A 24,466-nucleotide genomic window follows, 5' to 3' on the forward strand; every position below is an offset into this window, starting at 1 on the left:
CACGATGAAGCTCTCCTCAATTAATACCATGCTCGTCCTTGCCGGGGGAGCTGTCAGCCAAGCGACCAGCTTGAACATCACTGCGATCTCTGCTGCCAACAACGCCGCTCGCCTTGAGTGCTGGCAATTAGCCGCGCCGCCCGTCTTAGGACGAGGCGCAGTGAACTTCGCTCTCGGCGACTTTGACGATGCATTTGTGGGCATCATACCGCCAAACACTACTGCGGGCACCTTGAACAATGCCGCACAAGTACAGTAGGCAACCCCTTTGTCATTGCCATCCCTACCTACGCATCTAAACATAGTCTCGCAGATACTCCCTATTCCTGTCCGGGCTTGCACACATATCCACGCCCGATTCCGGCCTGCCCGCTCACCTGAACGAGGTCTGGATTTCTGGCGGTCGCCATGGTATGTTGATCGCAGCGGACCTGAAGGAAGTGGCTGCAAAGGGCCACATCACAGAGTTTCCGAGCCAGGATAGGACAATCATTGCCCAGTTCCCAGTCGCGGGTAATCAGGCACCCAAGCACCGTGTCCTTCACGTTGGACCATGCACGTGGGCGGATCTTGCTGGACTGTGATTGAGATGCAGGAGAAGCCGGATGGGTCGAGGTTGGGGGAGGTTGGTGGCAGAGTGGCGGACCGCGTGGGGTTCTACTGATAAGATCCGATGACCTTGCAATCGACGACATCGAACTCGCATTAACCTTGTTGTTACTTCATCGTTTCCATTGAAGAGTGCCATACTTCTGAATTGTCAACTCGGTCTGAGCGAAAACATCAGCCGTACGACAGTTCTTGTCCTGGCTCGCAAAGCATCCCGTTTACAAGGGATGTCATCCCTTGATCAGTGATAGGTCAGCGCACCATGATGCATAAAGCGTTTAGCGACTATAAACCCAAGACGGCAAGTCGTCAGGAGGGATTGATATGACGCTGTCGGGTGTCCCGTCCCGCGCGTGGGCACTCCGGATCCCGTGCCCGTCGAACCTCAGCGAATCAGCAGCCTTTTATCGAGCCGCCTTAAGGTTGTCATTGGCTTTGCTTCAACAGGATGTGAACCGATGTGCCTTTATCCCCACACACACAAGGATTGAATCCTGCGTGAGCTGGACAACGCGTCGCCCCTTGCGCTGCAACGTGCTCCTGCGGCAGGAGGAAGGGTGCTGTTGTAGTCAGCAGATATGGGTGAATGGCCCTCCTGGGCTTCAATGCGGCACAATTTACCCTCCATAATCCAGTCCTTCTGTGAAACACAAGCGACACCAAAGATGTAAAATGGAAGCCGCTACAGCTGCCGTTCAGTTGTTAGCTCGCGAGCAAAATGCGTTGAACAGCGCGCAGAAGAAGAACCCCAACTGTGAGCTTGGCTTCAGCCAATAGTGGCTTCGGACTAGCAGGACTGACATTACTCAGGGCCCGACCCGTACGCTTCCTAGCTCTACCTGCTGTGTCCTCGAGTAGCTCTCTAACATCGCGGCAGCAACTACGTTGATCCTGAGACACGCATGCCGCTTCTCATTGCTGTAACATGCACATCGGGGTTCGTCATGCTCGTGCTCTTGGAAATGCGCATGTACACACGCCATAAGATGTCGACGCGTGGGCTAGGCATGGACGATGTTCTGATGGTGCTTGCAGCTGTACGAACGGCCACTGTGAGGCATACTGAGTGTCGTGACTGAACCATGGCCAGTTTTTCTCTACGGCTCTTGTTGCCATTGTCTGTGTCTGCGCGGTCTACGGCACGGGCTACCACAACTGGGATATTAGACCTGAATGGTATCCGACCTGGGGGAAAGCGACGTTCAGTCAGAACTTGGCTTTCATACCAGCGACAACCTTGACCAAGGTATGATGCTTCGATACCAACACCTCGATCCGCCTACTGAAAGCAAAAGTTGTCCATACTCCACACGTATCTGTTTCTTTTCCCCTCGCGAGCAAACGAAATCTTCTGCCGTACTATGATGACATTTTTATGGGCATGGGGCGCCATCCAGATCATTGTTTCGTGTTTCCAGTGCCGGTGAGTAAGCGCGAAGGCCTGTTCGCCCTTCTCTTTGTGTGCATCAGCTGACGGGTGGTAGTCCGCTCTCCTCCTACTGGGATATCAGTCAGGAGGAGAAATGCATTCTGATCAACCCTTACCTTTATTCATCCGGCGCTGTAAACAGTCTTACCGACGTTATCGTTTACCTCTGGCCGTCGCGAACACTTTTCTCACTCCAGCTGCCTCTGTTGAGGCGGCTGGGCCTTCTTGTTACGTTTTCCGCCGGCTTGGTGTAAGTCGCAGTTTGAAGGTCATTGGTACCATTCAAGCTCACAGGTCTCTAGAGCTGTCCTAGCGAGCATACTTCGGATGGTCAGCATCCGCAACGCCAGCTTTTCTTCCGATTCGACATGGGAAGGCACCTTCATTGCCCTCTGGAAAGTACTCGAGGTCACGTTCGGTGTAAAATGCGGCTGTTTGCCAGCAGTGAAACCCTTGATCGAGAGGTTCCTACCAAAATCAGGCACGGACTCTAGTCATCCCAAGAACGAAGGCTACTCGAGTAACCGTTTCAACCGGCTCGAGAACCGCGCTTCCCACTCGCGTGGCAACGTGGATAGAGGTGCTAGCTTGCGGGACCTGAGCCACGAGTCTCTTCCAGACGAAACAGTTGAAATGACGTCTGAGGGTGCAGATGATGCGGAAATAGAGTCTAGGAAACATAACATGGAGATGCGGTCGAAAAGTAGTACCTAGGTTCGACCAATATGCAGCAAATGGAGTGCAGGACGTCACGCATCGTTCTCTAAAGGGTACCAAGGGGTTTCACTGCGAACGTCTCTTGCTCTCACCCTCGTGAACAAGTCAGCACGCGGTTCAGTCCCTTGATAATATGCAGCAAGAATAGTGGTTGGTTTTTTGAACCATCATGAGAAAAAGAGGTATACTCGATCGGGGGACGAGGGAGTGATCATTTGTCATGAATGAGGCCAATACCAAAAATCAAGTATCAAAAGAGATGGGTTTTCGTCTTCCAAATGCAGTCCCAAGCAAGATATGCTGCAAGAAAGTAATTCCAGAAGAACTACTCGGCTGAGATCAAGTATTCGATCTGAAGACAAAGGACAAGATATATTAAAGCGATATTACGTCGAACATTGTATCAACTCGACAAGTGATTGGCGCTTGTGTTCAAGTGCGTACACGCATCTCAATGGCTCCAAGGTATCAAGTTCTGTGACGTCCGATCGGAAACTAGTTCAAGAACATGTGTGCACCCGTGATGTACCGGCCGTGTCCAGGCTCTCAGAATACAATTTCCAAATCACCAAGGCAATATATCTAAGGCGATGGTTTTGTTCAGGCATTTGCTGAACCTTTTTGGCCCCCAACAACCTAGCCTCAGAATAGGAAGGTGGACTCCTTCAGCCTGTCAGCTTCCATTACATCCTCAGATTGAACATTTCAATGTTTTGCAGCAACTCTTGGACTCCTCCCATGAATGGCGTCCAATGCTAGTGCACTCGAGTCGCAAACTCCTCTTCCTAGGCGGTCGGATCGGATCAATCGACGGCGAGATGTCAAGTGGCAGCAATGGCCGGAAACCACATCTCAGCAAAACCAGTTGGATGCTGAGTGGTCAGACTGCAGTCTTCCCGACCTCGAAGACGGGTCTTTGATTTCCTGGGGTTTTCAGCAGAGCCAGAATGCGACGGGAGAAGGGGTTGTGGTCGATGTTCTGTACGGCAATGGAACCGACTTGCGTAAGGATCGAAGATGTGCTGGCATGTCGCCATCCTGACGCTTCGCTAGATTGGCCGCGCGATATTGACGACGATGAACTCTCGCGCATCATGGAGGTACGCATTTCACGTTGGTTCTGCGTTGGAACACAACCTGATGTCTGACCGAACAGTTGCCCGCGCATTCGCTGCGAGTATGGTAAGCAAACAGCAAATCAACGCTCACGCTCTTGAAGGATATGCGAGACGCGACAAGGTTCTTTGCTTGTACTAATAGGCTACGCTCAGTTTCATCAATACCTTGAAAACCGACAACGGCTGGCTCCCAGGAAACTTTGACCCGCGTCAGAGAACGATCCGCATTCTTCGCAAGGCTGGACTCTCTGGTGTGCTTCTGTGTAATCTCTACTCGGAGCAAAGTTACTGGGCCAAGATGGGTAACCAAAGATACATGCGTTACGACAATCATGGACAGCTGAAATCACTTGGTACTTGCTCGATATGTCGAATCCACTGGTGGTGGCTAATCGCTGACAGAGATATGTTATCAGTACCGTTGTGGCTGGGACACAGGCGTGAGCTTCATACATGCGGTACGGGAAAAGCAGCAGACTACCTATTTCTGCATCAACTACCCGTCTGGTGCACGAGACAGACTCGAGGCCCTCTTTCGGCATGAAAAGCGCCGTTCTGTCATTCATCGGGACTTCTTCCTCGACACTCTGGTGGCAGACGATAGCCTGAAGCAATGGCAATTTGACATAGGGCAGCGACGTCTGGTGCTTCTTCAATTCGTAAGATCGTCCAATGCGCCGCGCGTGTGTTCTTGCTAACAGCTGTGGATAGGAGAAGACGTTTGAGAAGCCCCTGGTGGACAAGAGCAAGCGCAATGTCACCCTAGTCAACGAGTCAAACTCCCGGCACGATGTGAAGGGCGTCGCAGTACCTGTCAGAAATCACTTGCAGAGGAACGAGAAGAACGATATCGAGCATCAGCCTCGGTCAACCACCGACAAACGGCCCAGATTCGATACTGATGAATCTTATACAGAACAGTTTCACACAAGCCTGGGACGCCCTGGAAGCGGCGAGGGACTGGACTTCGACAGCGCTACTCAAAGCCTACACAAGATGGTACGCCACTGGCTTGGCCTGCGACAAGACTGCGAAGACCTTCTAGCCCAGCTCCGCTTCCTGCACGAGACGTACGTACAGGTCACCGAAAAGCGCGGCAAAGAGTGGCCCTCGGACCTCACGACGGCTGCAGGCGAATCGTTCGAAGCGCTCATCTCCCAGTGCGACATCTGCGTGCGATGGACACAAGCCTACCATGACCGCACCCAAACCCGCATCAACCTGGTGAGCGCGCAAGAAATGCTGACTGAGGAGCGTTGTTAGGCTAACCAATCCAACCCAGCTATTCCATCTCGCAAATCAACGGACAGCCGCTGACACGGCAAAAATCGCGGAACAAACCCAGCGCGACTCCGCCTCGATGATCACCATTGCCGCGGTGACGATGCTTTTCCTCCCCGGAACGTTCATCTGTGCAATCCTAAGCACCACCTTCTTCGACTTTGGAGAGCAAGGTCTCCGGGTCTCCCGTCAATGGTGGGTCCTGCTAGCCGCCACCGTTCCGCTGACCATTGTCGTGTTTGGCGTGTGGGTGGGATGGCAACGCATGAGACGGCAGAGTCAGCAACTCAGGGTAGCGTTGAGGAAGATCGAGTTGCAGAAGTCGGCGGTGGACATGTAAATCCATCAGTTGGGCGTCTTGTGGCGCTAGACGGTACGGACGCTGCTACGCGGCCGTTTCGTTGAGGTTTCCTTGTAACGCTCATTCACTGACATGGACTGACATAGCTTTGCTCAAGATCTGGAACTGTCATGTCGACAACTGTAGGCGGACGTGACTGATTGCTGTCCTGCACCAAGACAGAGGTACCTTTGCAAGCGTACACGAGTATTGGGTCGTGTGTCAAGCTACGATATCAAGGCAGAAGCATAGTTGTGCTGTGTGAGTCAGGATTGATTCAGCCACGCATCAACTGGGGCTCTACCAGTGGGCCAGCACTTACAGGTCTATATGTTACAGTATCTAAACAACGCACTCCGCTCAGTCGTGCGTCTTTCGTGTCCGCTGATATGTGGGTTGCTCGCTCGTCTAATCAACACGTTTATGCGCCCATCTTGCTCTCCTTGAAAGGATACTTGACAGTGTCGTCCTTCCTGATGACGATCTTCCTCTTCTTCTTGGTCGCCTGATGCTCGACCCATACCTCCTTGGTGTACTTTTGGTTGAAGTCGCGGATGAATCGTGGATCCCATAGCTCACTGGCAATTCCCAGGTCTTTGCAGCAGCGCATCAGGGCATTGGACTTGCAGCCCTCGGTCGCGGTGGGGATACCGTCGGGCTCGAAGTATTGCTGCTCGCCGCGCGCTATCGAGACAAGTCTGTCGTCAACGTCAGTGCTGTTTCCTGGCGGCTTCGTGTGCAAGCACAGGGTTGTGGACGTGAGCGTACCGGCCTTGGACAACCATGCCGTATTCCCGCGTGACCAACTTTTGTGTTACGATGCTCTCGCCCCTTGGCGCTAGTCCCCATGCTCCCGGGCCAAACGCCTTGTTCAGTATGCGCCTGTACTTGATCTCTGGCAGATACAGAATGCCATCGGGCTTGACTTCGACGTCCCCGCTGTCGACGGGCGCGAGCAGAATGTCGCCCTGCTCCTTGGAGAAGGCGACGCTGCCTAAGCCGTGGTAGGAGCGCGTCCAGTCGTGTGCTGCGACGCCCTCGATTTCGGCGGGCGCATCGCTGAGGCCATCGGTGAGGGAGCGCTGGCCAGAGGTGGCGGCTGCGGCAGTGGCGTTGCGGGTCGTGGGGACCGGGGGTTCTTTGGCCGGGAAGGAGGGGCTGACGGTTCTCTGCGCGGCGGGTGCTGCGGGCTTGTAGGCTGAAGATGTGGTGGCGGGCTTTGCGACCGTGCTTGTCGTGGATGTGGCTTGGGCTTTTGGCGTGCTGGCGAAGGCGGCGCTGATGCGTGACGAGGAGAAGCTGCGGTGGGTTTTGCGCGACGAGGCGATGAGCAGATGAAGGGCGCCTCTTCTGGCCGGTGTTGCTGCCATGGTGTCGAGGTGGGTGTGTTGTGTTGTGTTGTGTTGTGTTGTGTTGTGTTGTGTTGTGTTGTGTTGTGGTGTGTTGTGATGTGTTGTGGTGTGTTGTAGTGTGGCGTGGTGTGGCGTGGTGTGGCGTGGTGTGGCGTGGTGAGTGAGTGCGTGATTCTAGACAGACATGCTTGTGAGATGCAGATTCTAGACAGACACGCTTGTGAGATGCAGTTGCAGATGCAGAACGCGTCGTCACGATTCAGAGCACGGGCCACAGGTGGACATGGACATGACATGGACATGACATGGACATGGAGTGGAAGAGCACGAGCGTCGGTGTGTATGTATTCAGACTATCAAAAATCTTCATGCGTGTCCTGTGGCCTGGTGGCTTGGAGACATGTCCGACCCTCCTGCCGTCAACGCACAATTGCTACAAAGACTTCCTCCAGGGATTCGTGCCCTAGCGATCCCCAAGGTCAAATCCACTTGCGCGTGCTCTCCTCGACTCGCCAGGCTCTTTGCCATAGGCCAGAGGCTCGTCACCATCGTCACCGCCTGCCGGCGGCTGTGGACGCTGCCAGTTCCAGGGCATCCAGCCGCTGCTCGTTCGCCTGCCCAGTGGCGGAGGGGTGGTGGGGTAGGGGGGGCGGGGGCTGGCCTCGTCGCGCTCTATGCGGTCAAACTCGAGCTCGCTCCTGTTCCGTGAGATGGTAGTCGGGGTCCTGCTTCCCTCGTGGTATCGGCTACCGGTCGACTGCTGTGTGCGGATGCTCTCCTGCTCACGGTCGAACGCCTGCAGCAACGTCTCGAGACGCTGGCGTTGCGAGGTGACGTAGTGGAGCCTGTCGTCGTTGTTGCGGATGTTGTCAGGCACCAGGTTTGCGCCACGGCTGAGCTCTGCAGCTTGCGCGCCCTGGTTGCCGGCATACAACGCGCTTGCTCCGCTCAGCGCCTGGTTGACCAAGCCGTACAAGTCGTTGCTCCCTCTTGCAGCCGGCATCTGGAACCGGCTCATCAGGCTCTGGGCATACGACTGGCCTGCAGGTCTGGGCGACTCGGGCTTGGTAGGCGCAAAGCCCAGGACATTGACCTTGACCCACTCGATGCCCATGCCCAGGTAGGCCAGGCCCGCAGCCTTCCCACGGTCATGGCTTTCGCTTATGAAGTGATCGATCTCGCGCTCGTGCTGGTACAGGAAGGGCTCAATGTACTCCTGGTAGGCCAAGGTAGCGCCCTGCGAGCCTGGCATGATCAGGTACAGGTGGATGAAGAAGCGGATCCACGCGTAGAAGGGCACCCAGCAGAGGAGAAAGTCAAACACATTCTCGACCGTAGTCAGGATCGACAGGACGACAAAGTAGATCAGCCAGGGTGCGAGCAGAGCAGGGTCCGAGCTGTGGAGGGCTTTGTAGGATGCAAATATGGGGAAAAGAACAGTCGTGGCGACGCTGCCATGCTGTTAGCTAGCCGCAGCATCTGCTCAAGCGCCGTTGGCGGCCTTTGGGGAGCTCCTGTAGCTGTGGAGGAGCTCACGATAGGCATGCGTCCTGGAGCTTGCATCACTGCGGGGGCGGGCTTCTTACGTCAAGCCGTCAGCAACGAAGCCGAACATGTTGTCGCTGGCCTCGACGTTCTGACGTTCTGACCTTCGGGAGCCGAGGTCAAGCAAGGTAAAGATAGTCCCCGCGGACAGAGGTGGGTAGATTCGAGGCTGAGGTCGGATACACGGCGGGACGTGTGGAGTAGCTATCATGTAAATGCGTAAGCTCGTGCGCTCAACCACGGCCCACTACCGCACTTCCGGCGCCGCCTTGTTCTTTCAGCTGGGACACCTGTCCCGCGTTCTTCTGCAGCGACTCCCTGGGCACATTGGCTCGTAGCGCGATCAAATTCCTCCTTGATTCTCTCTCGAGGTAGGAGTAGCAAGAGCTACAGGCATGCTGCTTCTTGTCGACGCTTTTGTCGCCACTATGGACCCGAGTCCGAAGGCATTTGACGGCGATCAAGGACCTCATAGCTCAAGTACTACAACACGATATCTCCTATTTTCAACCTATCCTAGAGGGTCGCACGGAGTCGTGTTACGTCAAGAGGCTTCAAGTTGTCGACGACCATATCAGTCGCTGCAACGACGCAGCAGCGCAGACAAACAACCTCATCAGCCTGATGTTTAACATTGCAACACTACAAGAGTCGAGAGCAGCAGTCGAAGAGAGCAAAGCGGCCAATGCTTTTGCAGGCAGCCTACGACGCGTCACGATGTTGACGTTCATCTACCTACCGCTGACGCTTGCCTCGGTAAGGTTCAATCCCACGTATGCGTCCTGTATACTGACAACGAGCAACAGAGCCTATTGGGTATGAACATGACCCAAATCACCGGCAAAGGAACACGTAGCCAGCTGTGGTTGTACTTTGTCGTAGCTGTTGCGCTCATGGCTGCTACCTTTGGAGGCTGGCTCGTCTGGTCCCAGCTCCTCTCGCGCTTTGAGCGCAGCATGAGACGAAGAGGTTCATTCAACTTCAAGGCGGGTATGGAAAGACAGAGGCGTCTAGACAGACTGTCACTATGGAGCGTCTGATGAAGATGAGGCGGCCGATTGCAGGAAAACGTCCTTTGGCATTACTGCGCGGAAAGACAGACGGCCGAAGACTAGAGAACTCCTCACATCACCCCTCGTTCCCATGGCAAATGTTCGTATCTATTCTTCGGCGTGGAGGCGTTCACGACCAATCTCCACGACGCTCAAGCGCGCCTCGTCGCAGGCCCCACCCCCTCCCTACTCCAACACCGTTTGGATGCTTTGGTCTTATCGATCCCAATCGCCAATCAAGGACCCTATCAGGGTTCCTCGACGTCATTGTCCGGGGGTATAGCGCAAGCAGAAATACCGCATCCGGCTAGCCGACGTCGCGGAGTTGGTGCCATGAGACAGACCCACCCGAGACCAGACTCCAGCGGCCGTTTCAGCTGTCAGTCGCGCGCCTCCAACAGATCCCAAACGCCAACCACTGCCTACAAAATCGGCTTGATTGCGCGTTTCTCGACGAGGACGAGGAGGAGGGGATTTGTGCGACTATATGTTCTTGACTTGCACTTCTGTCGTATCGCCGTTCTTTGCCTTGACGCATCACAGTGCGCCGTGTGACGCTCCCACCACTTCGACGTCGACTTCGTCCAATTGCTTTTTCGAGCTCACCTGCACCGACATTACACCGCCTGCGATATAGCGCACAACATAGAACCTTGCTTGCGGACTATATTTCGATTGCAGTCTGCCTCATATCTTTCCACTGCAATCCCCACTTCGCCCTATCTGCAGAGGAGATCTAAACGGTCGACATGTGGATCCTCGATTTTGCCTCCAAGGTCGGCTTCTTCATTTCCTATGTCCTCACCTTCTTCTTGATCCTCGAAGTCGTGAGGCTAGTCTGCACAGATGCGAACAAGCGGGAAGCAGAGAGATTGTTGGACGCCTACACCCGAGGCCGAGAGCAGGAAAAGAAACTAGAGCAGAAGCATGAGCGATCTGTGGAAGAGCTGGAGCGCGAGCTAGAAGCCTACTCGGTCGTGAGTGAGCCGACACATCAGCCCGAGACACCACATCGCCGTACAGAGAGAGCCGTGCTGCACCGCACACCGACTTCCGAACGGACGCTCGCCAGAGATGAGAAGGAGAAGAGGAAGCGCTCACAAACACCGACGCGCCGACTCCGCAAGCGAAGCGATACGCTGAACTCCACAAGTCCCTCCGACTCTCGCCACTCTACACGATCAAAGAGCTCGTCCGGGACGCCGGAATCCAGACGCTCGTCGAGGTCGCACCGCGACACCTCGCCTGAGTCGAGCACATCGAAGTCGTCCAGCCGACATGCTAGTCCAGGCTTCAGGAGAAGCAAGGACACGCAAGGCGCTTCGTTGTCGTTGCATCGGTTGCTGAGGCAGAAGGTGTGAGGGAGGAGTGGTGAACTTGAGCAACAGGAAAACACGAAGATACGCCCTGGTGGCGGTCCAATGACTTGATGACTTTACGATATCAGACCAGCGACTAGGCTAGCCGAACAGGCAGCTAGCAGGAAGAGCTCCAGTTATCCACGTCCAGTGGGTACTGGTCGAATGGAGGCAAAAAGGGAGACAACAAACTCGATGTTCGACGCAGCCTGAGAATTGGCGGTCGATACCACTACGCATCCGCGGACGAGGTGCGTTGAGTGGCGGAGCGAGTGAAGCTTGGCTGGAAGCTTAGGACGATACCTCCCTGATTCGCGGAAGTTTTGACAGTGATGACTTTAGGGTATCATGATAACAAACTCGCAACGCAATGCAGTGCAGAACAACACCTGGTTACAAGCCTGGCACACCTTCGAGTCCTCCAATTTCTCTGCTGAACTGATCCCAATCCACGCCCTGCTCTTCGAATATCTTCTTGACTTTGTCCGCAGCTGCGATCTGCCTCTCAGGTGTGAAGCCGCCAGGCGCATTGCTCTCGTACTGGATCAGCTCGACCCACTTGAAGAAGAGGTTCTCCTTGCCCATTTCCGTGAGCTTGTCCTTGATTGCGATCACCTTGTCTCTTGCCTCTGCCTCGGTGCCCTCACTGACGTCGAGCACGCCACAATTCCACACAGCCCACTGTCCCTCGCCCTTCTCTTGGTCGCCCACATAGACGAGCACGCACTTCTTCAGCAGGTCTGCAGCAACGTCCTTTTTGTCCAGCAACTGTGTGGCTGCGATCATACCATAAAAATCCAAGTCGAAATCCCCATCCATGAGCAAATACCCCGTCTTTTCCTTCAGCCTCTGCTTGTCCACGGCAGGCAGAATTCTCGTCTTGAAGAACGGCGACTCTTCACCCGCTTTCCCTGTGCTACCCTCCGCCTCGCCCAGCAGATCCTTCGCGCCCCACCCCCGACTCTGCCGAACATATACCTCTTCATCCCTGAACCCCACAGTCCACCGCCAGCTCACCGGATTTCCTGGCGCCTCAAGGAAAAACCCATACGGCCACGGCGCAACAACCATGACCAGTACATAGTCGACGAAGAAAGTGAACATGCGCTGCACGACTTTCCACAACAGCCCGCCCCATGTCTGCTCGGCGTAGTAGATGGTTGTGCGGTTGGAGTGGCCTAGCAGCGACGCGAGGATGCTGAAGTAGAACGGGACGATGGCGTAAGCGCGCCAGGCGATGATCAGGGCGATGAGGACATTGAGCCCCACGGGAACGCTGAAGATGCGCTTCTTGAACCACGCGGGGTGCGTGTCGGTGTGGATGATGTAGACTGTCGACGGATTGAGAGTCGAGAGAAGGGGCGTGAGTGAGGCATCGGCAGGCGAGAACGGAGGTGGAATTGGTTTGGCGGTGGTCTTGAGGGTTTTCTGTTTCGATTTTGGCGGCATTTTGCGGTGCTGGGAGAAAAGGTGGTCAATCGAAAGTATGACGTTGATGTTGATGTTTGATACGTTTGAGGAAGCCTCGGTGAAGAACGGCCCGTGCCCGACCACGCGAGCAGATGGCACAACTTGCTCTCCATCCAACACCACAAACGTCTGCTCACAGAACCACCCAAGTCGAGACTGGCCTACTATAGAGCCTGTTATTGTCCGGATGGTTGGGGTGTGCTACCCAAGACCGGCAGACGCATGAGATGAGCTTGTGCGCTTTTACAACGACCCAGTGTGCACAACAGCGCCTTGGCTTGGCTGCCTTCACATCTGCATGCCGTACCAGGATGTGACTAGAGCATAAGTCCCAGGCTGGCATGTTCCTGTCGACCAACGTTCCGAAGAGAGCAGGAGATTGGCGCATCCGAGTTGTAGCATATATCTCGCAACCCCACGGCATCTGTTTCTCTTTCTAGTGCACCAAACAAACCATGCTTTTGCTTCTTTTCAGAGTCGACACGCCAGCTAGCTAGGGCACCCTCAGCAAGGTGCAGATACTCAGCTTGGCCTGTGCCCTTCGCCGTTCGGTCCTGCTGTCGCGGCATTGCTGACCCTGCGGCCTTGGGCTGTGTTCAGAAACCTGTTGCACACACCGAGGCGTCTTGAGCATACGCAACATTTGATGCTGACATTCACTCCTAGCACCGCACGAGGTTTGCTTAGCAAGATGTCGGCGTGCTGGAGCACCGACAACGTCAGATCGGGGCCCCGCAACCTGGCCTCCGACGATCAACATCCACCGTTCCGGCAGCACTGAGGAGAGCCGGTACAACCATCCAACGTCAACACAGGCCCCCAAGCAAGGCAGCTGACGGCACCAGAATGTTCAGAGGTCATCATAATTCATCACAAACATGGCTGAAATGGTCTATTTCCGGCAACAGTCAAGAATATCAACAAAATGGCCGCAGCAACACATCGTATGAAGTGAATGAACGCACAGTGAAACGCTCGGTCAACATAGGGCGCACTAACTGTCTTGCATGCACCATCGCTATAGTACGTGTGCCCGCAGGCGGTGTCCACTGACAACATCCACATTGAGTTGGGCTTGTGCTGTCTAGCCAATTCGGCTGCTTTTGGCCCGTCGAGCTACTGTAATTCAGCTGCGGCAAGACATATCCTACCAATGGGAATTGCCTCCCAGAATTTGAATGTCGTCGTCTTGCAACCGTCATCCACGTCTCTGACCTGGGCGGCTTAGCTCTAAGCCATGCTTAGGTCTATTGAACTCATATACCTCGGACCCCCAGTGCTCGCACGCATGTCATATTCCTTGATCCGTTTCTTGCTCTCTGATATTTGCGGACTTGCTTGTCACGTTCGACTTCAACATGTCGACAGTTTCCAATACCAACGAGCCCTCATCAGTAGGTTTAAGTCGATCGCTCAAGTAAAATTGCTACTCACATCCCCTTAGGGCCAACAGAAGCACGGGAAGCCTCCATACTCACCTACCCACGCGGGGCTGGGTGGTTTTCCAGATGTGATACCTGATATTCCCATCACAGCAGTTTTCCTTGTTCTGTACCTCATATTTGGTGTCGTCCATATCAAAATCTTGAAGACCAACAAAGGCCGAGGGCACAAATTCATCTTCAATGGCGCATTATTAGGTATGTTCCTTTGAAGAAAGTACACCCTAGCATGAGAAGAGACTGACAGTGTATAGGACTTTGCAAGATTCGAATAATTACCATGTCATTGCGGATAGCATGGGCCTACCACCAACACAACGTCGGGCTCGCGATGGCGGCCAACGTGTTCGTCTACGTCGGCACCATCATCTTATACATGATCAATTGGTTCTTCACACAGCGTATCGTCCGTGCACAGCATACCAAGCTTGGATGGTCGATGCCCTACCGCATTGTCCACAGAGGCGCGCTCGCCCTGCTGATTGCCGGACTGCTGATGATCATTGTAACATCGATCTGGCAGTTCTTCACACTGGATAACAACACTCTGCGTATCTTCCGCGATCTACAGCTTGCTGGTCAGACATACTTTACGGTTTTCGCTTTCGCTCCTATCGTGTTCGTCCTTCTCTCTTTGATCATTCCGCGACACGAGATTGATAAATTTGGAGCTGGCCGTCTCAGGGTCAACATAATCATCCTATTGATCGCTGCCGCGGTAGTCTCAACTGGACAGATCTTCCGCTGCGTCATAAATTGGTTGCCTCCCTTTCCCTTGCAAAACGCTCAGGGTCAGTTCCAAAATCCGCCATGGTACTATGAGAAAGCTTGCTTCTATGCGTTCAATTTCGTCACTGAGATCATCGTTGTTATTATGTACGCTGTTGTGCGTGTCGATCTGCGCTTCCATGTACCGGATGGGGCGAAGAGGGCAGGAGACTATAGCCGCAGCAGCGTCAACGTCCACATTACTGAGAAGGCTCTGCATCCCAGAGTGGTCTCGATGCAGTCCAACGGTTCCACAGAAACGTTACAATCATACCAAACCTCACTCTTTGAAGACTCGGGCACATTGGCCGATTCACTGAGATACCCGTCGTCCACTCTGGCAATCGATGAGAAGACAGGGGCATGGAAAATCAAGCGTGCGTCTGTTTCGTCGATGGGCAGTCAACGCTCCTCGGCTGGCTCACGGTCGTCTGCATGGCTCGATAGGAACACCATGGTAGAGAACGACATTCCACCTGTACCCGAGATTCCTAACCGAACGAGTTGGCCGTTGAGAACCTCGACGCTACACCCCAACGATTCGATGGCCAAAATGGAACACAACAATCCCTCAAACAGAAGCTCACCCCATAGAAAGTACGAGCTTGACGGCCATGGCTTCAATGAATATGATGTTGGCGACACAATCCAGGCTGCACTGTACAAGCTAGAAGGAAAGAGTGGCAAAGGCAAGCTCAGGACAAGATCGCCTCCACCCGAATACGATGATATTGAAGCCACCAACGCCGCAGGGCGCTCACCAAACGAAAAAAAATACAGACACTTCTCGCGGCCCGCCTCTATGGACAACAGTGAGCACGAAAAGAACAACACGAGTGAGAAGCGCGCCACCTATCCCATGATTGTCACGAAAGACGGCCGAAAAGTCCTCAGAAAACCGAGAAAGACGTCTTCCAACGAAAAGGCGCACGTTTCAGAAGCACCATCCAATTCACCGGAGGCATACCCACCCGCAAACATGATGTCAGGCGCCGACGGACCGTCCTCGATGCCCGAGCCAACATCAGCTCTGGCCTCGCGCCCACCAGTGCTGAACAAGCAGCGCTCGTCTAGCCTCGAAATCATCTCCCTCACCCAGCGCATAGCAGACGAGAACCGCATGTCCGCGGACAGCAACCCGCGCATCCTCGACCTCAGCAGCGTGCGCAAGCAGGAAAGCACGCGCCACTCGGAGTGCTGCTCCTCATGCTCCAACTCAACGCGCGCGCCCCAGCCAGATCTGCACGAGCAGATGTTGAGAGCCGCAGTGCAACAGCAACGTCTGCAGCAGCAGCAGCAGCAGCAAACCCAGCCATCAACGATACCGCCATCTACCACAAGATCGGTAGCCCACCGAGCAGACATGGCATCCAAATCCGGCACCGTATCATCCTCCATCTACAGTTCGACAACGACGAGCTCCGACGCGCGAGAGGCCGCCAGAGCCGAGGAAGAGTTCCGTAGATTCAGCTTCGAGGCCATGCCCGGGGAGGAGGCTGAGCACGAGGATGAGCACCCCAGTCCGAGGACGAGATCCGTGTGAAGCATGATGCGACGGTGAGGCTTTGTGTGTGTGTGTGTGTGTGTGTGTGTGTGTGTGTGTGTGTGTGTGTGCGATATATAATGTGACAAGCAAGATGTGGCATGACACCACCTTCTCTGTATATATAGATATTCGATTTTGACCTTTCGCGGGAATGTAATCTGTCCACATGGACAGAGTGTTTCGTGTTTCTTATCAGCCGCTGTATGGTTTTGTGTCGGCTTGTTGGTATGGGTATGAATATTCAGTCGTTACGTGTCACTTTCTGTCATCGCATGTACCTCTTGGCCCTCTTTCTAAGTCTGACTGACCTATCTCAAGCGGTAGAATGCTTCTTACGAGCTTTGCCACACTTCACAGAAATTGACATCATAGAATGCAATCATATGTATGAGATGATTCGTGTCGGTAATTGTCCGCTTGACAAGAGGGTATTTCGCGATCAACGCTGGTTAGCGCCGTGTACGGAAAGGAACAGAGAAAACATATCCCAAGCAAACAAAGAATCCAACACTACCCAAAACACCAACGCTATGCACCCCAAAAAGCCGTCTGCTAGAACGCTTGCTCCACGACACACTCCCGCCATTGTTAGCCGCTCAACCCGTGACTCGCCTGATCCACAGCGCCGAGCCAGAGTTGGGGTCATCCCTCTCCCTCTTACGCAAAGCACGATGCAGCTTCAGGCCAATGTCATGCTCCTCAATCTTCATCTCCGCAAGTTCGTCCTCGAAAGCCTTCTTCTTTTGCTCAGCCATTCTTGCTGTCTTGAAATCCGTCAACATTGGGTTCGAAGGCGCAGCAGCATTCATTTTCTTGATCATCTTGTACACGTTCGAGCGGCGAACGTGCAGATCTTCCATCTGAGACTCTAGAATGGCAACATGGTCGCTTGCGCTCAATGTGGTTGGTGGTTGCGGTAGCGCCTTCTGTGTGCCTGTGGTTGAAGTTGAAAACGCCGAGCCCGGACGCGGCGAGGTTGGGGAAGCAAGAGTTGTTGTGCGTGTTTTCAATGCGACCGGAGACCTGGCAGCAGGAACTGGTTTGCGGACAGCTGGTGGCGTGCCGGGGATCTTGTCCGCTTGAGGAACAGGACGACGGCGGTTTAGAACCGAGGAAGCAACTGACGCAGGTTCTGTCATTATCCTGGTCCTCGTGGACGCACCCAAAGTTGGCATTGGCTCCGGTGGGGAAGGAGGTGGTGAATGCTGGTAGGTGGTTGTGGTGTTGTAGGTTGTCCATGAAAAGCGACTTTGTGCGGCCTCCTTAACCTTCTCGGGCGTTTGCTCAAGCGGCTTGTCCCATATAGTGCTCTGCTTAGGAGTGAGACTTCGCTCCCATGACTCTGTCTCGGATGTTCCACTTCGATCATCAGCCGTCGTAAGAGAAGACGGCGATGGCTTCTCGTTTGTTGGCGTGACCGGGCTTGGATAAGAGTACGGATTCAAGATACCAAGGCCATGGTTCTCAGGTGTGGTGGGAGAAGTCGATTCGTAGTCAGGCGACTTCCTGCCGATTTTGAGAGGAAGTATAGGCTTGATGGGTTCGCTATGTATGTCGAAAGCGTTCGGCTTGTTCGCGACAGGCCGAGCGTCAGCTGCCAACGCGACGCGGTTGGTGATTGTCGCAACAGCGTTTGACATGTCCAGACCGAGCCCCTCGACCTTTCGCGTAGAGGGTTTTCGTGGAATCTGCAGCGTTTGATGTGTGGTATCGTCTTTGAGAGATCGCGCGATTTCTGCGCGGCCCGTCGCGCGACTCCATGGCTCAGGAGCTTGAGGAGGCTCAGTTGGCGCCGGTTTGGCACCAAAGAGACCAACGCGATCTGTAAAGCTAGGGTTCTTCTTCTTGCTCTCCGGACCCGATACTGACACTTGGTAGCCCATTGGGCGCAGGTTATCTTTTGCGAATGCAAGTGGATTTACTGAGCCAGCTCTGCCTGCGTTGCTCGACGTTGGCTCGCCCGAGTACTCATCCCACTTCACCTTGCTGTTGGGTGCAACCTTGCCTCCCCAAAACTTCTGCGAAGACTTGGTTTCGCCAGTTTGTATTACGGCAGGTGCTTTGCGTAGCACAGGTATATTGCTGTTCGCGGGGACTGCACCACGGTTCTCGTCCATTGGTGACACGTCGCGCATGGAGCGATATCTTCGGGGTGGGTCAGAGTTGTGCTGTCGTGCTGGTTCTGGTGAGCTTGGGGGTGATATGTCTTCGTACGTAGAAGGCGGAGTTGCCGTAGGGTTGTCGTAGTAGTAGGATAGATCGTTTGAAGGTCGCGAGTAGACAGAAGAGACAGTAGGGATGTTGGAGACTCTGGAGTCTTGTGAAGATGAATGACTGCAGTTTATGTAAGCAGACTGAAATGGCACGTCACAGAGTTTGAGTACTCGGGACTTACTAGTGCCTTGTAGAGGGTGCATTGTGTCGGTAATTTGCAGCTTGAAGACCGGTAACATGAGGATTCCGCATAAGCTGTTCTTCATCGTAGGTCGTTTCAAGAAGTACAGGGTGGCCTATCTGCGCATGTCTCTCCTTCTCGCGCCCGTGACCCTGGAATCGTTTCCACATGGTGAGTGCCTGCTTGAAACACGCGTTAGCGCCAATTCAAGTTATATAAAGCTCCAGTCCCCGTACCACGAAAGGGTACAACAGAACATCAAATTAAACATCAGGGTCCTTGAAAGGGTTATCCTCTCTCTTTGGTGGGAGTGCAGCAGCCAGCGAGTTTTCCTTCTCGACGTCGGACGATGATAGCGAGGTTGACGACGAAATCACCGGCGACTTTATGAGAGGAGGCCCTGTAGCTGCCCTCTGCAGAGAAGCTGGAGGCTCTGTGGGTACTCTCTCCACTGGGACAGGTCCTGCGGTGACTGCTCTCGTGACCGGAGCAGGAGATGGTTCGGCGACTGCCCGTGTGACAGGAGCTGGCAATAGCCCTGAACTCGGGGCCTTGTTCTCCGTATAGACCTTTGGTTGTGCACTGTAGCTGTTGTGGTATCGGAGACGGCGGCGCGCGGGATTCGAGTACTTGCGGTGCTTATCTGTGCGACAGAGGCAGACAATCGCATGTATGATGGCACCTAATGTGCCGATTGGAAACAGGAAGAACCATATCGCGAGGTTGATTCCAATTGTTGGCCACGAGGCGCCGTCGAGGTAGAGAGCAAGCCATGGCATAAAGACGGATAGCACGATCAGACCAAAGGTCACGCTCTCCTTTGGTCTTGGTACATTAACGGGTCCCTGCGTCGAGGCCATGCTGGGCGGCGGTAGTGGGATGTCGTGTGCGGCAGAAGTTGTGCGACCCAAGGGCGTTCGCTGCGTGGAAGGCAGGCAGGCAATACGCAGGCAGAAGTGCAAACGAGCGGAAGAGCTGTTGCAGGTAGGGATGTCCAAGGATGAAGGTGGTACCAGCCCGGATGTTGGAGGTGGGGTGGGTGTGGAGAGACAGCAAGACAAGATTCAGATACGTACCAATTGAACAAGACTGCCAGAGGAGGAGTGCGGAGGTGAGGCTGCTGTTTGTTGTAGATGATGCCAGAAGGCGCGCCGGAGGTCAGTAGAAGGAGTCAGCAAGCCGTGGCAGAGGCGTGTGGAGGCTGCCTGTGGGATTGCTTGTTGTGCTTGTTGGGTTGGGTTGGGTTGGGAGGCGCAGCTCAACTTTCAAGGCAGAGGCACAGCTGTTGGCTGTTGTCGCTGCTTCACCTTTGCACGAACGCGCCTGCAGTGGTTCGGCAGCGTGCACCCAAATGTTTCGACGGCGTCGATGGAGAGACACAGCGGGCGAATGAGAGCCAACCGAGGGGGCCGAAATGAATCGCGGTCCCGCGTTTCAGACCAGATGACAGTGTTTCAGGCGTCGCCTCATGTGCAGTTGTGGATCGGGGCGAATGGACCCTGTCGCCTGAGTTGCGCGCGTGCTTGTGCTTGTGCTTGTGCATGCGGGCGCGTGCGGTGAAGACTTGCAGGTGTGTGCCTGTGTTGTCTGTGAGGGCAAGCAGAGCGGGGTGAGGCCCAAGGCGTGCTGCGCGTGCGAGTCACGGGAATGTCTGCATTCCATGCGCAGCGCTACAAGCACCCTCATCGAGGGTAGAACACGTTGTGTAGATGGGTGTTCACTCCGTCTTCAGTCCTCGAGATGGAAAGAGGTTCGACGGATTGGTGTTTGTCACTGCACACGACTGACTGTATTGAGGCAATGCGAGTCAGCTCGCTGGCTCGGCTGTCAGCAATGCGCAACCAGTGCATCCTGGCGAAATGACGTCCCCCCTTCAAGGCTCTCTGAAACCCACCACCACAGCACTACGTCCAGCACCATTCTTCGACGACACCGCCACGACCACGATTCAACTATCCAAGTCATGGCCGAAGGTGGGAAACCGCAGTCTTCTGGCTAGTCGACGCTAATGGTTTCATAGCAACAGTCCAGCCGATAGCAAAGATCGAGCCGCCGGCAGCATATGCGTAAGGAGACCGTACCTTCGCATCGACATCCAGCACCGCTCTGACCACTCGGAACTAGATCTTCGCCACTAACACCCATAAATCTCATCCTCCTCTCCCTCTTTGTCTTCATCCTATACCTCCGCCTCAAGCCTTCGACTCCGCAGACGTTGCCGAGCGCTCCGCCGCCGACCGTCTTCCGCACTTTTACCCCGCCCGAGCTGTTCCCTTACAATGGCCTCAACAGTATGCCAGTATACCTCGCTGTACGTGGCCGTGTGTTTGACGTGACGTCTGGGCGCAACTTCTACGGCCCAGGTGGCCCGTATGCCAACTTTGCCGGCCGCGATGCCAGCCGAGGACTGGCGTGCGGTAGCTTTGACGAGAGCATGCTGACCGAGGACCTTGATGGTCCACTGGACACGCTTCAAGACTTAGACGAGGAGCAAAGGGAGGCTATGCGAGGATGGGAGGAGAGGTTCGAGGAGAAGTACCTTGTCGTTGGCAAGCTGGTCGCCGTGGGCAGCCCAGAGGCTGAGGCTGCCAAGGCGCAACAATGAGGAAGGGCCAATGTGCTGAAAAGCAACGGCCTGGAGCGAGGGCCAGAAGCATGCAAATGAGTTGAGAGAGTACGTAGCACGGCTCATCGTTGGTGCTTGAGAGGATGTCTCAAAGAAGCTTTCGGATGGAACAAGCCAACACTTTTCCTCAACTTCGACATGTAAACTCTACGTCCGGACACATGTTTCCCTGAGGACGCCTCTTCCATGTGTCGCATCATAGAATTAAGCAAAGTATGTGAGGACCTTCGTTGCTTGACTTGCCTCTTTCAAAAGAGCTCGTTCAGTGCCTGCGTGCAAGATCGTTCATCTCTCTCACTAAACCACAGGCCTTCGTTTACATGTACGTGAGCACCACGAATCTCATAGTCATGGCGCGTCCTCGGTGAGCTAGCGCGCCTGCCTGCTGTATTTGCGAGCTCTCACCTCACCCTCACCATCGAGGCCCGCCACAGCTGCCTCACTGCCTTCTGCTAAACACTTTCCACTCGCTTACTTGTACCTCCACCAAGATCAGCTCTGAACTGTGCAGTCACCATACCACCATCGTCCCAACCATCATCATGCCGCCAACACCCACTTCGCCAGCATCTGTCGATGACGCCGCACTGAAAGACACCGGTGCCGGCGTCAAAAAGGCCGCACAAAAGAAGAAGTTGAAAAGCACCGGCTTCAAGAGCCAGAAGGCAAAGCAGGCCCTGAAGCACATGCATGCCTTCTGTGAGTAGTCTCCCTCAGTCACGGTGACTCCCCGCAAGGAAGGCGCCAGCACAAGGGATATTGGAGAAGACTTTGCTGACATGGATGGTCCACAGTCAAGGCCCACCGCGACTGCGATGAGTACAGAGACATGACCTTTGGTGAGAAGCAGAAGGTGCTGGGCAAACTTGTATGCGTTCCTCGTAACGAGAGCTGTTAGCCCTAGGCTTTGACTGACAGGTAGGTGCAGTGGAAAATGTCGCCCGAGAACCCCAAGAACAACACATCTGCATCCTGAAGTACCGACCATCTCGAAGGCTCCAGGCGCATATCCCAGGCGCATGCCCCACATGTATCGAGCTTCTGAGGAACACGCGCACGTTGGCTCGGACACGTCGTGAATCAGTCTGAGAAGACACTTCACCAGCGGAGCTCAAAGGGTCAACTGAGAGACATTGTGCACCTCAGGAAGGTAGCGTGTATTGCGTGTATCTGAATCAGACAGCGCTCAAACGCCAAATTAAACTCAAATCCCCAAACGCTCATGTACTGTATACGCTTTGCGCGAGATGATATAGGCTCACCATCCAAACTTCTCAACTGCCAACCCAACATCCCTCCCTGCCCAAATCTTCCGTGAAGAAACGTTCCTGACATCTCTCACCAGCCCCTCCGGTCCACTAACCACGACACCCGTCTTCCCACCTCCCTCCGCATCCACCCACTCGCCCACCACAGTCCGCACGTCAGGTCGTCCTGCAAGCGCGGTCGGCGGCGGGATCAGCAAGTCCAACCCCCAGTCCTGCAGCTCCTTGAGCTTATCCTCGGGAATCCACAGCCGGTGAGACGGGCTGTGCGTGATCCACAGGAGCTTGACGTTTCTGCGCGACTTGAGCATGGCAGTCTCTGCGTCCTCGGGCGAAGGTTGAAGAAGGGCGTACAGCAGCGGGTAGGCCACTGCGATGCCTGAGCCGCCGGCGACGAGGACCGCGGTGGAGGATGAGCGGAGCAGATCGAGCGCGTGCGAGGAGCCGTACGGGCCATCGAGGCGGATGCGTGTTTGGGAGTGGGTGCGCGCGTAGGTTAGTAATTGGTTTGTGAAGCCAGACTGGGCTTGGGCGCGGATTAGGAGGGTGAACCACGCGTGCTTGCCTTGGTCGTCTTGGGTGATGCGGTGGGTGTTCGGGGCAGCAGAGAAGATTGTGAAGGGGTGGGATTGTAGTGCGTGTTTGCGGGACAGGGCGGGGACGGAGATGAAGATGTGTTCGTTGGGTGCCCAGCCGTGCTTCATGTTGTGGGACAGCAAGCGGAGGGCGGGCGAGCGGTTGCTGACGTCCCAGTTGGAGGATAGCAGGATGGTCTCGTCGTCTTCCATGACGGTCAGGGTGGCGGCGTGGGTGCTTGACTTCAGCCAGAGCCGGTACACGAGACGATCGACGAGGAAGATGGCGAGCGAGGCGCCCACGTAGGGTCGAGAGGTGTAGTGGTGGAACCAGAGAAATGCCAGACCAGCGACTTGCAAAACAATGTGCAGAGCTAAAAAGATCTCATACCATCGCCGACGGAAGCTGCCCAGAGAGGTGAAATAGATAAGCTCGTAGGCGATGAATGCCGCCAGTCCGAGCAGCACGACTCGATTGAACAGGAACTTGGCCAGCGTAAAGCCTAGATGTCTCAGCATGCCGTACCAGACAGCCACCATGCCCAAGAAGTGCAGGAATGCCTCCAGGCACATGACCTCTCCCACGCGTCTATGGAAGATGTTCAGACCCTCGTACGAGTAGCCGGTGAGGAGCTTGATGGGCTGGTTCTTGGCAGCGAGCAGGTAGAGCAGCGGCAGGTTTGAGATGAAGACGATGCCGCAGCGATCGGCGAAGACGAAGAGGTACAGGAAGGACAGAGGCATGCGGTAGAGGTTGTAGAAGACGGTCAAGGCGATCCAACCCAGCACGAGCAGCGTCACGCCGTTTGTAGGCAGAGTCTTGTTGATGACCGGGATCGGAGGTGGTTGGTACTGCAGTATCGACTTGGAGATATAATACGGTGCCCACACACCCTGTCGTCGTCGTCGTCGTGGCAGTCTCGCAGCCAGCAGAGGGCTCGTTTCAGCAGCGTCGTTGTCGGCCTCATGGTATGGCTTGAGGGGCCCGGGCGGCGTCACATTGCCTTCGATCGTACTGCTTGAGCTACTCCACGTTTCTCCTTCGTCCTGGGTCCGCCTGCTCAGCGCGGCGATGCTCTTCTTCCGCGCCCTCTGCCAGAGGAGCTTCTCGCTCCCATGCCACGCCGTGAAGACGAACAATACACCCAGCAGGACCAGGTTGTATGTCTTTAGGAACTTCCGTCCGAACAGTATCGCCTCGACTAGTTTCCGGAACCGCGGGTCTTTTCCTGGGTCATCAGGGTCCACGAGCTTGCCTCTACCGGCGGTGGTCGAAAAAGCTTCGGGCTCCCATGGCGCTGCCGTCGAGGCTGTGGCTGTGAGCGCAAAGCGCAGGATGTCCCGCATCCAGGGTGTTTCCTCCATGGTAGCAAGCACCGCAGTCTGCAAGCAGTGAGATGCTCGGACAAGTGCACTGACATGGTGGTTCGCGAAGGTCTATGAATCCCCGCGTCATCACGCGCCCGGCTCGCGTGGGCGCTAAGATAAGCCCTGCCCTATCGGCAGGAGCCACCGGGGCACGCTTACTGGTGCTGGACATGACTCGTGGAGTGTGGGGGACAATGCATTGTGTGTTCA

General features: G+C 54.9%; 14 protein-coding genes across 14 annotated transcripts, besides 10 other annotated features; 8 read left to right on the forward strand and 6 right to left on the reverse strand.

The window, feature by feature from the left end:
* Nucleotides 1-4: 4 nt before the first annotated feature.
* EKO05_0004786 (uncharacterized protein) lies at nucleotides 5-584 on the forward strand (the record flags this gene model as incomplete). The annotated part of the gene is made up of 2 exons (XM_038939264.1): nucleotides 5-255; nucleotides 314-584. The coding sequence occupies 2 exons, from the start codon at nucleotides 5-7 to the stop codon at nucleotides 582-584; spliced, it is 522 nt and encodes a 173-aa protein (XP_038799335.1).
* A 697-nt stretch (nucleotides 585-1,281) lies between these two features.
* On the forward strand, nucleotides 1,282-2,752 carry EKO05_0004787 (uncharacterized protein; the record flags this gene model as incomplete). The annotated part of the gene is made up of 7 exons (XM_038939215.1): nucleotides 1,282-1,363; nucleotides 1,420-1,429; nucleotides 1,487-1,646; nucleotides 1,700-1,855; nucleotides 1,905-2,032; nucleotides 2,094-2,288; nucleotides 2,341-2,752. 7 exons carry the CDS (start codon nucleotides 1,282-1,284, stop codon nucleotides 2,750-2,752), a joined length of 1,143 nt encoding a protein of 380 aa, XP_038799336.1.
* Nucleotides 2,753-3,497: 745 nt separating this feature from the next.
* On the forward strand, nucleotides 3,498-5,494 carry EKO05_0004788 (uncharacterized protein; the record flags this gene model as incomplete). The annotated part of the gene is made up of 7 exons (XM_038939463.1): nucleotides 3,498-3,759; nucleotides 3,809-3,855; nucleotides 3,912-3,937; nucleotides 4,027-4,226; nucleotides 4,276-4,532; nucleotides 4,585-5,097; nucleotides 5,156-5,494. The coding sequence occupies 7 exons, from the start codon at nucleotides 3,498-3,500 to the stop codon at nucleotides 5,492-5,494; spliced, it is 1,644 nt and encodes a 547-aa protein (XP_038799337.1).
* Nucleotides 5,495-5,915: 421 nt separating this feature from the next.
* EKO05_0004789 (uncharacterized protein) lies at nucleotides 5,916-6,864 on the reverse strand (the record flags this gene model as incomplete). The annotated part of the gene is made up of 2 exons (XM_038939564.1): nucleotides 5,916-6,192; nucleotides 6,263-6,864. 2 exons carry the CDS (start codon nucleotides 6,862-6,864, stop codon nucleotides 5,916-5,918), a joined length of 879 nt encoding a protein of 292 aa, XP_038799338.1.
* A 14-nt stretch (nucleotides 6,865-6,878) lies between these two features.
* Nucleotides 6,879-6,961: a tandem repeat.
* Nucleotide 6,962: 1 nt separating this feature from the next.
* Nucleotides 6,963-7,005: a tandem repeat.
* Nucleotides 7,006-7,039: 34 nt separating this feature from the next.
* Nucleotides 7,040-7,090: a tandem repeat.
* A 34-nt stretch (nucleotides 7,091-7,124) lies between these two features.
* Nucleotides 7,125-7,162: a tandem repeat.
* Nucleotides 7,163-7,309: 147 nt separating this feature from the next.
* Nucleotides 7,310-8,461, reverse strand: EKO05_0004790 (uncharacterized protein; the record flags this gene model as incomplete). Its single annotated transcript, XM_038939421.2, has 2 exons — nucleotides 7,310-8,297; nucleotides 8,433-8,461. The coding sequence occupies 2 exons, from the start codon at nucleotides 8,459-8,461 to the stop codon at nucleotides 7,310-7,312; spliced, it is 1,017 nt and encodes a 338-aa protein (XP_038799339.2).
* A 647-nt stretch (nucleotides 8,462-9,108) lies between these two features.
* EKO05_0004791 (uncharacterized protein) lies at nucleotides 9,109-9,431 on the forward strand (the record flags this gene model as incomplete). The annotated part of the gene is made up of 2 exons (XM_038939389.2): nucleotides 9,109-9,147; nucleotides 9,198-9,431. 2 exons carry the CDS (start codon nucleotides 9,109-9,111, stop codon nucleotides 9,429-9,431), a joined length of 273 nt encoding a protein of 90 aa, XP_038799340.2.
* Nucleotides 9,432-10,192: 761 nt separating this feature from the next.
* EKO05_0004792 (uncharacterized protein) lies at nucleotides 10,193-10,804 on the forward strand (the record flags this gene model as incomplete). Its single annotated transcript, XM_038945664.1, has 1 exon — nucleotides 10,193-10,804. One exon carries the CDS (start codon nucleotides 10,193-10,195, stop codon nucleotides 10,802-10,804), a length of 612 nt encoding a protein of 203 aa, XP_038799341.1.
* Nucleotides 10,805-11,194: 390 nt separating this feature from the next.
* Nucleotides 11,195-12,250, reverse strand: EKO05_0004793 (uncharacterized protein; the record flags this gene model as incomplete). Its single annotated transcript, XM_038939338.2, has 1 exon — nucleotides 11,195-12,250. One exon carries the CDS (start codon nucleotides 12,248-12,250, stop codon nucleotides 11,195-11,197), a length of 1,056 nt encoding a protein of 351 aa, XP_038799342.2.
* A 1,379-nt stretch (nucleotides 12,251-13,629) lies between these two features.
* On the forward strand, nucleotides 13,630-16,024 carry EKO05_0004794 (uncharacterized protein; the record flags this gene model as incomplete). The annotated part of the gene is made up of 3 exons (XM_038939203.1): nucleotides 13,630-13,665; nucleotides 13,716-13,911; nucleotides 13,968-16,024. The coding sequence occupies 3 exons, from the start codon at nucleotides 13,630-13,632 to the stop codon at nucleotides 16,022-16,024; spliced, it is 2,289 nt and encodes a 762-aa protein (XP_038799343.1).
* Nucleotides 15,742-15,786: a tandem repeat.
* Nucleotides 16,025-16,047: 23 nt separating the features above from the next.
* Nucleotides 16,048-16,095: a tandem repeat.
* A 528-nt stretch (nucleotides 16,096-16,623) lies between these two features.
* On the reverse strand, nucleotides 16,624-18,592 carry EKO05_0004795 (uncharacterized protein; the record flags this gene model as incomplete). Its single annotated transcript, XM_038939239.1, has 2 exons — nucleotides 16,624-18,361; nucleotides 18,423-18,592. 2 exons carry the CDS (start codon nucleotides 18,590-18,592, stop codon nucleotides 16,624-16,626), a joined length of 1,908 nt encoding a protein of 635 aa, XP_038799344.1.
* Nucleotides 17,210-17,262: a tandem repeat.
* Nucleotides 18,593-18,685: 93 nt separating the features above from the next.
* Nucleotides 18,686-19,282, reverse strand: EKO05_0004796 (uncharacterized protein; the record flags this gene model as incomplete). Its single annotated transcript, XM_038945665.1, has 1 exon — nucleotides 18,686-19,282. One exon carries the CDS (start codon nucleotides 19,280-19,282, stop codon nucleotides 18,686-18,688), a length of 597 nt encoding a protein of 198 aa, XP_038799345.1.
* A 651-nt stretch (nucleotides 19,283-19,933) lies between these two features.
* Nucleotides 19,934-19,966: a tandem repeat.
* Nucleotides 19,967-20,385: 419 nt separating this feature from the next.
* On the forward strand, nucleotides 20,386-21,027 carry EKO05_0004797 (Dihydrodipicolinate synthase; the record flags this gene model as incomplete). The annotated part of the gene is made up of 3 exons (XM_038939166.1): nucleotides 20,386-20,395; nucleotides 20,443-20,488; nucleotides 20,547-21,027. The coding sequence occupies 3 exons, from the start codon at nucleotides 20,386-20,388 to the stop codon at nucleotides 21,025-21,027; spliced, it is 537 nt and encodes a 178-aa protein (XP_038799346.1).
* A 563-nt stretch (nucleotides 21,028-21,590) lies between these two features.
* On the forward strand, nucleotides 21,591-22,024 carry EKO05_0004798 (uncharacterized protein; the record flags this gene model as incomplete). The annotated part of the gene is made up of 3 exons (XM_059636463.1): nucleotides 21,591-21,747; nucleotides 21,843-21,916; nucleotides 21,977-22,024. 3 exons carry the CDS (start codon nucleotides 21,591-21,593, stop codon nucleotides 22,022-22,024), a joined length of 279 nt encoding a protein of 92 aa, XP_059492446.1.
* A 282-nt stretch (nucleotides 22,025-22,306) lies between these two features.
* EKO05_0004799 (uncharacterized protein) lies at nucleotides 22,307-24,253 on the reverse strand (the record flags this gene model as incomplete). Its single annotated transcript, XM_038945666.1, has 1 exon — nucleotides 22,307-24,253. One exon carries the CDS (start codon nucleotides 24,251-24,253, stop codon nucleotides 22,307-22,309), a length of 1,947 nt encoding a protein of 648 aa, XP_038799348.1.
* Nucleotides 23,572-23,621: a tandem repeat.
* Nucleotides 23,785-23,801: a tandem repeat.
* Nucleotides 24,254-24,466: the final 213 nt, after the last annotated feature.

Source organism: Ascochyta rabiei, chromosome 7 (genome assembly GCF_004011695.2).
Source record: "Ascochyta rabiei chromosome 7, complete sequence".
In the NCBI taxonomy this organism is placed as follows: domain Eukaryota; kingdom Fungi; phylum Ascomycota; class Dothideomycetes; order Pleosporales; family Didymellaceae; genus Ascochyta; species Ascochyta rabiei.